Below are 12,398 nucleotides of genomic sequence, written 5' to 3' on the forward strand. Positions count from 1 at the left end.
TGCTATGGGCACCTAAGCCAGTTTTCCTTTGTACTAGTTTTGATAAATCCTATAGCAACCAGATTCCCCCTTTCATTTTTCATAGCTTATTCTAAAAATGGAATATGACTGGATGCTATGGGCAACGAAGTAAGTTTTAATGTACATCAGTTTTGAAAAACCTCAATTTTTTTCTGTGCAAAATGTCAATGTAATAAAAAGTGTAGAAACCCTTGTGGTACCAATTTCCACCACCTTTTAGAAATATTCTAGGCACAGACATAATAGTAAATCTGGGCCAATGTTCAATTAAGCAATTTGTTTTATAGTTGGATAGTTTTAGTTTACAAGGATTGCACTGTGACAAGCTGATCTGGCTGATATCAGTAATCTGGCTTTAAGGACCGCAGGATGTATATTTTTTTGTTTTGTTAGTCACGGCTATTTTGTTAATTTTTGCACTGATGTAGCTTTGTTTGCAAGAGGACTTGTAAATGTAAATTTGCATTCATTTTATTTTAATCAGGGGACTTTAACATCATATTTTATGATGATCAGGCATAGAGTATTGCAACTGTGGGGGTGGATGCCTTTTAAAGGTTACCATGATTCCATGGATCACTGTGGAGGGAAAATAAGTGTCCCTTTCCTGCCAGTGCCATCATCCATATTACTCCTCTTTGGCAGTGTGGCTGTCAATCACAGCCACCCCCTTCTCCTGCTGATATAAACCAGTAATGTTGTTTGAAAATTCAGTAATATTTTATAAAAATTTATTTTATAGGTGCATGCTATTTGTGGATTTCATTAGTCAATTTCCCATTCACCTGTACCCACAAGTTCTACTTTATATTTACTGTTTTTCATATAATTTTGTGTTACAGTTGATCCAGAATGATTTGGATGAAGATGATGACCAAAGCCCTGGTTCTTTGCGTTTCAAGCACAAACACCCAGTGGAAATAAAGGGACCAGATGGGATTCATGTGGTGCATGGAAGTACTGGAACTCTCTTGACTTCTGACATCAATAGTTTACCAGAAGATGACCAAAAGGGTATTGGGCGATCTTTAGAGACACTAAACACAGACAATTGTGCTTTCAGTGACAGAAACGCTCGCACAGAATCTGCAAAATCCACACCAATGCACAAGCTGAGAGACACCATAATGGAAAGCCCTTTGGAAATAACGGAATTATGACTAGAGGTGGCCTCATTGGTCTAGCAGTTAAGAAGAATGTACTAAGCATTGAAGCACAAAATGGACAGGAGCTGGTTTGAGTTGGCATGGTTTCGTCAAGTAACCTAAAAGCACAAATGCCCACTGTCCTTCAAAATTTATGGTGGACTTGTAAGTTATGCAACTAAAAATATTCCTAAAAAAAGAAAAATGGAGGATCTTTCATATATGACAAGTTGTTATCTGAACAAAATATACCATATTACGATGCTTCAAATGGTACTAGGATATGACACAAAATGCAATCATGGCAGTAAAGACAAAAAAAAACATGCTGAGAATGGCTTGGTACAGAGAATTCTTTCTTCTTTCCTGCGGCAGTGAAACACTCTTCTGGTGTTGTAACAAAGAATATTTTAAAGGGACAAACACTGGACAAAAAACTGCCTTTAAGGCCTGTGAGGTCATACCTTATGTGGAACTTTAGACAATTGAATATTTTTTTTTTAAGTTGTGCTGCCCTACCAAATCTACAGAAATTCCAGAGTACAACAAGATGACTTCTGAAAGCATTTTAGTGTGTAATTGAAGTCATTTTTAAATGTGAGTTTTGTGAGTTTTTTTTTAATGTTTGTTATGAAGAAGGGGAAAAAAAAATCTAATGCTTCAAATTGTCTTTTGTCTGTCACTATACACCATGTGTGCGTGCAGGGCCGTATTCACTTGGGCCCCCTGGATCCCGCCTTCCCACACCCTAGCATGCAATCACGCCCTCCACCACAACACACACAAAAAAATAATAATCCACACACCTCGTAGAGTAGTAAACTTTAATAATGATGAGTGGCCACTAGAGGTAATGTAAATACTGCCTTTTTTTCTGAAAAGGCAGTGTTTACATTAAAAAGCTTGCAGAGACATGCTATAGACGTCAGAACTACTACGTTTAGCTGTTGTGGTTCTGGTGACTATAGTATCTCTTAATATAGAAGGGGGGAAAAAAAGAATCAGCAGAAAAGTATCAAAAAAAATGGCTGTATCATTATTCTAAAAATTATAAAAGCACAACTTCTGACACAAATATATAGTATTTTGCAGATTACTTTTTTTTTTACAATGTGCAGATAGTACAGTACTACTAACCCCTTCATCCACCCCTACATACAGGGTAATACAGTGCCACATACCTCTTACATCCAGTGACGTCTCTTTGATGTGGATGTTCTCTTTGCTCATCTTCTCCTTTCAGACCTTCAGACCAGACCACCATTTTTCAGCCATTTATTGTCTCTGCAGTTTGACAAACAAAATCTTAGTTTACTACTTTTCCATTATTCTCCCATCTTCTGGACAAATCATCCTAACACCACCAATACTGTGCCGCTGTGCTCCTCAATACTATACTGCAGAAACAGATAAACCCCCTGATAATAGTAGTACCATGCAGATAGTGCCCTTAAATAATTATTGGCACACAGTGCCCTAAAATAACTGTGCCCAGCAAATAGTGCCCATGACACTAATAGTGTAAACATAACGTCCCCCAAAAATAATTGTGGTAAGCTGATACTGTGCCAAGGTGACCCCACAATAATAGTGCTCCCAAAAGTCCCACCAATAGGAATAATTCTCTGCTAGAGCACACATGGTAGTAATAGTGCTCCTACAGTGCCCCCAACATGTCCCCACTGTGCCCCAGAAGTAATAATGCTCCCATAGTGCCCATACTAGTAATCATGTTCCCCATAGACCCCCAGTAGTAATAAAGCCCATCATAATACCCCCAGTAGTAATAATTTTCCTTATAATGTGCCAGTGCAAAAAATACCCCCTTTTAATGCCCCCAGTTGAGCTAAAGTCCCCATAGTGCCCCCAAAATGTGCCAATATAAAATACCACTATATAGTGCCTCCAGTAAATGTCCCCATAGTTCTCCTCTCCCTTGTTAAAGCTGCCCCTTGTTAAAGATGGCCTTGTGTGTGTGTGTGTGTGTGTGTGTGTATATATATATATACAGTGGATAAATAATTTCAGAACTTTTTCCACCTTTAATGTGACCTATAAACTGTACAACTCAATTGAAAAACAAACTGAAATCCTTTAGGTAGAGGGAAGAAAAAATATAAAAATAAAATAATATGGTTGCATAAGTGTGCACACCTTTAAACTAGTACTTTGTTGAAGCACCTTTTGATTTTATTACAGCACTCAGTCTTTTTGGGTATGAGTCTATCAGCATGGCACATTTTGACTTGGCAAGATTTGCCCACTCTTCTTTGCAAAAACACTCCATATCTGTCAGATTGCGAGGGCATCTCCTGTGCACAGCCCTCTTCAGATCACCCCACAGATTTTCAATTGGATTCAGGTCTGGGCTCTGGCTGGGCCATTCCAAAACCTTAATCATCTTCTGGTGAAGCCATTTTTTTGTTGATTTGGATGTATGCTTTGGGTCGTTGTCATGCCGAAAGATGAAGTTCCTCTTCATGTTCAGCTTTCTAGCAGAAGCCTGAAGGTTTTGTGCCAATATTGACGGGTATTTGGAACTGTTCATAATTCCCTCTAGCTTAATTAAGGCTCAAGTTCCAGCTGAAGAAAAACAGCACCAAAGCATGATGCTGCCACCACCATGCTTTACTGTGGGTATGGTGTTCTTTTGGTGATGTGCAGTGTTGTTTTTGCGGCAAACATATCTTTTGGAATTATGGCCAAAAAGTTCAACCTTGGTTTCATCAGACCATAACACCTTTTCCCACATGCTTTTGGGAGACTTCAGATGTGTTTTTGCAAAATGTAGCCTGGCTTAGATGTTTTTCTTTGTAAGAAACGGCTTTCGTCTTGCCACTCTACCCCATAGCCCAGACATATAAAGAATAAGGGAGATTGTTGTCACATGTACCGCACAGCCAGTACTTGCCAGATATTCCTGCAGCTCCTTTAATGTTGCTGTAGGCCTCTTGGTAGCCTACCAGACCAGTTTTCTTCTCGTCTTTTCATCAATTTTGGAGGGACGTCCAGTTCTTAGTAATGTTACTGTTGTGCCATATTTTCTCCACTTGATGATGACTGTCTTCACTGTGTTCCATGGTATATCTAATGCCTTGGAAATTCTTTTGTACCCTTCTCCTGACTGATACCTTTTAACAATGAGATCCCTCTGATGCTTTGGAAGCTCTCTGTGGACCATGGCTTTTGCTGTGGGATGCGACAAAGAAAATTTCAGGAAAGACCAACTAGAGCAGCTGAACTTTATTTGGGGTTAATCAGAGGCACTTTAAATGATGGCAGGTGTATGCTGACTCCTATTTAACATGATTTTGAATGTGATTGCTTAATTCCAAACACAGCTACATCCCCAGTTATAACACACTTATGCAACCACATTATTTTAGTTTTTTTTTTGTTTTCTTCCCTCCACCTAAAAGATTTCAGTTTGTTTTTCAATTGAGTTGTACAGTTTATAGGTCACATTAAAGGTGGAAAAAGTTCTGAAATGATTTATCGTTGTCTCATTTTTTTACAGCACAGAAACCTGACATTTTAACAGGGGTGTGTAGACTTTTTTTTATATCCACTGTGTATATATATATATATATATATATATATATCCCATAGGTTTTCAATGGGATTCAGGTTTGGAAAATGTGCAGGCCACTCCATTTGAGGTACCCTAGTCTCCAGCAGCTGTTCCCTAATGATGTGACCTCGATGAGTTGACGCATTGTCGTCCATGAAGATTAAATTAGGCCTGTGTTGTTCATGCAGAGGCACAATGACTGGATTAATTATGTTATTCAAGTAGTATGGGCTTGTCACTGTACCGTTCACAAAGTGTAGGGCAGTCCTGTATTGACTAGACACACCTGCCCACACCTAACATCACCACCACCAAATGCTCATCTGGTGACAACAATGGCTGATGCATAGCGATCTCTGTGATGTCTTCAACATGTTGGCGGCCATCATTTCTGCTCAGCGTGAATTGACTTTCATCAGTGAACAACAGTGAGGGTCCCTGGCCCATGCAAGATGATGAAGCCTGTGTCTGGTGGTGTGGTCAGGTACCCTCGCAGGTCATCTAGCACACAGACCACACTAATGTAAACAGTTTTGAATGGTCTGACTTGATGCTTGAATGCCACACAGCTCCAGGCACATTTAAAGGAGGTGAGAGGCACCCATTATCCGGTTCCACAGGACATTGTTCACAATGAAGTGGTCATTAGTGTGGGATGTGGCAAAAGGATGTCCACTTCTATGCCTTTCTGTGTTTCTTCCAGTCTCTCTGTTGCACTCTGACACTCTAAGCTCAGTGGCCACTTTAATCTGAGAACATCCTGCCTGAAGCCTCGCAACCGCGAGGTACTGTTGATCAATTGATAGGTGTCGTCTTGGTCTCATGAGGTCAAAATGTGAACAGCATGATGAGGAGGACTGTTTAAATACCAATTCTAACTGAACCAGGAAATTTATTGGGCGATGCATGGATCAAACACCTGTTGTGAATTTTACTGTTAAGCTCCTTGTTGGAGAACATCAAGTTGTGCAAAAAGCACTGAAACATTGAACAATTGGACATGTGCATTCAAAGGTTTAGAGAAGTTTAGTTCACCTGTAAAGGTTAGAGTGCATTTTAGGTTCATCCTGAAATTTCACCCACAAGCCAAATATTAGAGATATATTCATATATTTATATTTTGAAATTCGTTCACAATTCGTTTGTTGGTAAAAGGTGAATTGTGTTATGGATTCCGTTACTACGGACCATAACGCAATTCTATGACGGAATGCATAACGGAATGCCTTTAGAGGTATTCTGTCATAATAAGAAGTCTATGGGCTGCAAAACAGATCCATCTCATTTCCGTTATGCAGGGGAGGACTCCCCTGCATAATGAAAATGGGAATACATGGAAAACATTGCGATTGGGCTGAGATTGACAAAGTATAAACTGCTAGTGGTGCTTGGTCAATGATCACACAACTAAGATGCTAACCCTTTATTTTGGGTTCTGCAACAGGGTACATGTTGAGGCAGAGTCACATGAATACTGGGTGGCATGCCTCATTCCTGTGATACAGGCTGCCACTCTGACATGGCAACTGTCATACAGATGGATCTGTAGTTCAGCCAGGGTGGTTGTTGGCTGTACTGCATGTGAGGTCCGTTTCCCCATCCAGTCCCAGACATTCTCGATGGGGGTGTGGGCATTATCTTGTTGGAACACCACATCAAAAGGCAGTAGTACTGGTTCCACAATGTCCCAAGTTAAAGGTGCCCAACTCCTGGTATTGGTCCTGTGTGTCTCCACACTATGCATGGTGGCAGGAGGAGCTTTCCAGCCCTCTTATGGCTTATTCACACAGTGTTCGGTCAGTGATTTCCATCAGTGATTGTGAGCCAAAACCAGGTGCAGCTCTAAACACAGAACAGGTGCAGATCTTTCCCTTATACCTTATGGCCTCATGCACACGACTGTTGTTTTATTCCGTGTCCGTTGTTCCGTTTTTCGTGATTTTCTGCGGACCCATTGACTTTCAATGGGTCCATTGAAAACTCTGCTAATGCACCGTTTGTCATCCGCGTCTGTGATCCGTGGTTCCAGTCCGTAAAAAAAAATATAACCTGTCCTATTTTTTTCACGGAAAACGGTTTGCGGACCCATTCAAGTCAATGGGACCGTGAAAAAACACAGAGGCACACAAGCACAAGATTGCCGTCCGCGTCCGTTTTTTTCCTATCATTTGCATGGCAAACTTGACTTAGACTTTATTTTACTTTCCTTCATGTCTGGTGATCCTCCAAAAATAAAGGAAGACACACGGAAACAAAAACGGAAATGGGTCACGGAACAACGGAACCCTATTTTGCGGAACGGAACACAACAACGGTCGTGTGCATGAGGCCTGAGTCTGTGGAGGCTCCAATCCTGGTTTTGGCTCACAATCACTGATGGAAATCACTGACCAAAACACTGATGTGCTAATGAGGCTTTATGAACTCTGATGCCGCTGGCAGAGCCTGCTTTTATCACTGAACACTGCTTGCCACTGATGGATGCATCTAAGGGTACTTTCACACTAGCGTTTTTCTTTTCCGGCATAGAGTTCAGTCCTAGGGGCTCTATACCAGAAAAGAACTGATCAGTTTTATCCCCATGCATTCTGAATGGAGAGCAATACGTTCAAGATGCATCAGGATGTCTTCAGTTCAGTCTTTTTGACTTGTCAGGACGGAGATAATACCGCAGCATGCTGCGGTTTTATCTCCATCCAAAATTCTGGAACACTTGCCGGAATTCCGGATCCGACATTAATTTACGTTGAAATGTATTAGTGCCGGATCCGGCATTAAAAATATTGCAATGCCGGATCCGTCCTTCCGGTCTGCGCATGCGCAGACCTTTAAAAATGTGAAAAAAAAAATAGAAACGGATCAGTTTGTCCGTATGACAAACGGACAGATGGATCCGTTCTTGCAATGCATTTGTGAGACAGATCCGCATCCGTCTACAAATGCTGTCAGTTTGCATGCAGATTGCCGGATCTGCTTGCCGGATCACTCTGCCACAAGTGTGAAAGTACCCTAAATAGCCTACTGCCATCATGTATAGTGTGGAGACCCACAGGACAGATGTCATGTTGTGGGGCCGCCATTAGCTACCATGATCATTCCCGTTTCAACATTTCAGAATATCCACACAGAGTTAGCAGCTGCATAAAGATTGTGCCTGCCATCTCCATTGCTGTATACAGTGGGGCAAAAAAGTATTTAGTCAGCCACTAATTGTGCAAGTTCTCCCACTTAAAAAGATGAGAGAGGCCTGTAATTTCTAGCTCCACCCCAATGATAAAACTAAATATCCGCCTATATGAAAAGGACCGTTAAGAAAAGGGGACCAAAGCCTCCCCTTCCGCTGCTCAGGGAGACCGGTGATGTCACTCGCAGCCTAGGTAATTATGCAGAAAGGATGACGTCACCGGGCATAGAGCTTTATAATGAATGGAGGCAGATCACTATGCTAGTTAGCACAGAAAACTCCTTCCATGTAGCAGGATGAATATGTATGAGGGGGGCGGATCGATGGAGGAGTGGACGATGTGCAGGAGGCATGAATATGTATGAGGGGCGCAGGTGCAGGGACGCAATGTTAGACAGTAGAAACCAGGAGATACCACCCTGCACTGGGACCCACAGTGCAGTGCGGCAGGAAGTGATCGCACAGATAAACAGATATGTAAACAATCTGTTGGGGACTGTAGGAGCCATGCTCCAGTGTAAAAGATACCTAAAACCATCTTGGGAACATAGACTTGGCTACTAAAGGTGAGTAAAGATATTTAAAAAAAAATAAGTTTGATCCCGGACAACCCCTTTAAGGCTTTCAAAGACACAAAAAAACATGTAAAAATGGCCTGGTCTTGAACTTGTTAAACAATTTATCAGCTCTACCCAACTCTGTACTTGGATGTTTGTCAACTATTTGCAAGAGATTTGAAAAGAAAAACTGGGATAAACATTACTGACTGAACAAACTGCTTCAAAATATGTACTTTCTTCGGTTTCTGTCCTTCTACCCTAAATAAGACTAACAGAGTATGAGGTCCAGCTTTAAATAAGAAAGCCCTAATCATTAAAGCCATAGCTTAGCCTCTTAATAAATGTGGTGCATCGTGGGCCATCTGAGTATTAGAACTGAAATCTACATCTGGTAAGAACTGGCATAGACTTCAGATAAATTTTATTGCAGTTTCCTGGCATAAATTGTACAAAATGTGCTAAGCTGTCTTAGGTCTCAAGACCACCACACATTGTCTAATGACCAAAATAGACCAAGTGTGTTTTATGAAGTTGATTCATATATTACACCTTTAGAAGGACTAATTTCAAGGAAAGAATGGGGGGGGGGGGGGGGGGAATAGGAAACCGGACATGTAGCCGATCGAGAACTGTATAAAAGTAAACAGAAAGAGGCCAGGCATATTTTAATGCTGGTAAAGCATTAAAAGAAAAATGTCTGTCAAAAAGGGTGTAACGGTCATGTCCGCACACACACAGGGGGAAGGATAGTGACCACTGCGCTCCACCCTCACCCCTGGCCCTGCCTACTTGCCTCACGAGTCCTGATGACAGGGGACAACTGGACGACAGTCCCTTACTTAGGATATGTGCAGGGAAGACAGACAAGACAAAATACGGAACGTGAACAGACCGGGTCAGAACCAAGAGAGCTACGCAGTACAAAGGGTTAAGCAAAGAATGGTCAGGAGAAGCTGGGGTCAAATACCAGGAGAGTAGAGAAGTACCAGAGGAGTCCGCAAAGAGTAGTCAGGTGGGAGCCGAGGTCACAATACCAGGAGGGATGCTCAGTACAGGAGGAGCAGGCAAAGAATCGTCAGGGAACAGGATCAGGTGAGTATTCAGTAGTCCAACGAATAGACAGGAACCTAGAATTAACAGGCAACCTGTGGCCAGCAGGCTGCCTGTATTTATAGTGGGGTCTGAGGGTCATGTGACGTGGCCAGCGTGCACCGAGTGATCAGCTCGGCACTCAAGGCAGACCTAGGAGCAGGGAGCCTCCCAGCTAGCAAAGCTGCCCTGGGAACGAGGCCAAACACAGATCCTCACTCCCGAAGCTAAGCAGCAGGTCTGCTGGGAGACCGAGTGTGCCTTTAGCGCCCCGTGGCAGTACCCTCCCTTTTACGAGGGGCCACTGATGGCCTTTCAGGGTGTTATAAATGAAAATGACATTTTCGAACAAGTCTAGGAGCATGAACCTCCCTGGCGGGTACCCAAGATCTCTCTTCGGGTCCATACCCCTTCCATCTCAGGATGGTAGGCGGAAGAAAAAGACAATTAAATTTTACATCTTTGACAGAAGGCCCTCTAGAATTTGGACACAAACTGCACACCCCTGTCAGAAACAATATTTTCCGGGATGCCATGTAAACGAACAATCTCTCTCACAAAAATAGACGCCAGGGTTTTTGCATTCGGAAGTTTAGACAGGGGAATGAAATGAACCATTTTGATAAACCTATCGACCACTACCCAAACCACAGTCTTACCCTCCACCAGCGGTAGGTCAGTTATAAAGTCCATCGAGATATGGGACCAGGGTCTACTGGGAATGAGTAGGGGTCGTAGGTTACCAGCAGGGCGAGTCCTAGGTGTCTTAGACCTGGCACAAACCTCACAGGCTGACACGTAGGACTTGACATCCCTGGTCAGAGTGGGCCACCAATAAAGATTTAGAAACCAGATCCTTAGTGCCCTCAAAACCCAGATGTCCACAAAAGGCAGAATCGTGACACTCCCCCAACAGCTGGAGACGAAATTGTACGGGAACAAACAACTTATCTGTTGGGGTGGATGCCGGTGACAGATGTTGTTCAGCCTTAATGCGAGCCGAGATATCCTGGGTAAGAGCCGCTAAGAAGATGTTTGCTGGTAGGATGTATTCAGGCGGTGCCTTAGTAGGTTGAAAAGCATGGAAGCTCCGAGATAATGCGTCTGCCTTCACATTTTTACTTCCCAGCCTGAACGAAATGGAGAACTCAAAACGGGTAAAAAACAGAGCCCATCGGGCTTGCCGGGGATTCAACCTCTTAGCAGACTCGAGAAACATTAGGTGTTTATGGTCAGTGACAACAGTTACCCTTGCCCCTCCAAAAAAATGCCTCCACTCCTCAAATGCCCATTTAATAGCCAGCAGCTCCCTATTCCCTATGTCGTAGTTTCTCTCCGTGGGAGAGAATTTCCTGGAGAAGAAGGCACACAGTCTCAGGTTAGTGAGGCTAGCAGGACCTTGCGAAAGGACTGCTCCTGCGTCGTCCACGGACGCATCCACCTCCACAATAAAGTGTCTCTCCTGATCAGGCTGGATCAGAATGGGAGCGCTACTAAATGCTTTTTTTAACCCCTTCAGGACACAGCCTAATTTCACCTTAAGGACCAGGCCATTTTTTGCAAATCTGACCAATGTCACTTTATGTGGTGATAATTTTAAAACGCTTTAACTTAGCCAGGCCATTCTGAGATTGTTTTTTCGTCACATATTGTACTTCATGACACTGGTAAAACTGAGTCAAAAAAATTCATTTTTATTTATAAAAAAATACCAAATTTACCAAAATTTGGGAAAAATTAGCAAATTTCTAACTTTCAATTTCTCTACTTCTACAATTCATAGTAATAACTCCAAAAATAGTTATTAATTTACATACCCCATATGTCTACTTCATGTTTGGATCATTTTGGGAATATTTTATTTTTTGGGGATGTTACAAGGCTTAGAAGTTTAGAAGCAAATCTTGAAATTTTTCAGAAATTTTCAAAAACCCAATTTTTAGGGACCAGTTGAGGTCTGAAGTCACTTTGCAAGGCTTACATAATAGAAACCACCCAAAAATAACCCCATTCTATAAACTACACCCCTCAAGGTATTCAAAACTGATTTTACAAATGTCGTTAACCCTTTAGGTGTTCCACAAGAATTAATGGAAAACAGAGATACAATTTCAAAATTTCACTTTTTTGGCAGATTTTTCATTTTAATAATTTTTTTCCAGTTACAAAGCAAGGGTTAACAGCCAAACAAAACTCAATATTTATGGCCCTGATTCTGTAGTTTACAGAAACACCCCATATGTGGTCGTAAACCGCTGTACGGGCACACAGCAGGGCGCAGAAGGAAAGGAATGCCATACGGTTTTTGGAAGGCAGGTTTTGCTGGACTGTTTTTTTTTTGACACCATGTCCCATTTGAAGCCCCCCTGATGCACCCCTAGAGTAGAAACTCCATAAAAGTGACCCCATCTAAGAAACTACACCCCTCAAGGTATTCAAAACAGATTTTACAAACGTTGTTAACCCTTTAGGTGTTCCACAAGAATTAATGGCAAATAGAGATACAATTTAAAAATTTCACTTTTTTGCCAGATTTTCCATTTTAATATTTTTTTTACTTTTACAAAGCAAGGGTTAACCACCAAACAAAACTTAATATTTATGGCCCTGATTCTGTAGTTTATGACCACATATGGGGTGTTTCTGTAAACTACTGTACGGGCACACGGCAGGGTGCAGAAGGAAAGGAATGCCATACGTTTTTTTGAAGGCAGATTTTGCTGGACTGTTTTTTTTGACACAATGTCCCATTTGAAGCCCCGCTGATGCACCCCTAGAGTAGAAACTCCAAAAAAGTGACCCCATTTTAGAAACTACGGATAGGGTGG

General features: G+C 42.0%; 1 protein-coding gene across 1 annotated transcript in view; it reads left to right on the top strand.

Annotated features, from left to right (window-relative positions):
- The window catches only part of CDH23 (cadherin related 23), a 1,196,655-nt gene extending 1,194,853 nt beyond the window's left edge, over nucleotides 1-1,802 (top strand). Inside the window, exon 67 of the mRNA XM_040438415.1 lies at nucleotides 864-1,802. Within this exon, the coding sequence (XP_040294349.1) occupies nucleotides 864-1,181 (318 nt within the window). The 3' untranslated portion in view covers nucleotides 1,182-1,802. The remainder of the gene's footprint in view (nucleotides 1-863) is intronic.
- Nucleotides 1,803-12,398: the final 10,596 nt, after the last annotated feature.

Source organism: Bufo bufo, chromosome 6, assembly GCF_905171765.1.
Source record: "Bufo bufo chromosome 6, aBufBuf1.1, whole genome shotgun sequence".
Classification (NCBI taxonomy): domain Eukaryota; kingdom Metazoa; phylum Chordata; class Amphibia; order Anura; family Bufonidae; genus Bufo; species Bufo bufo.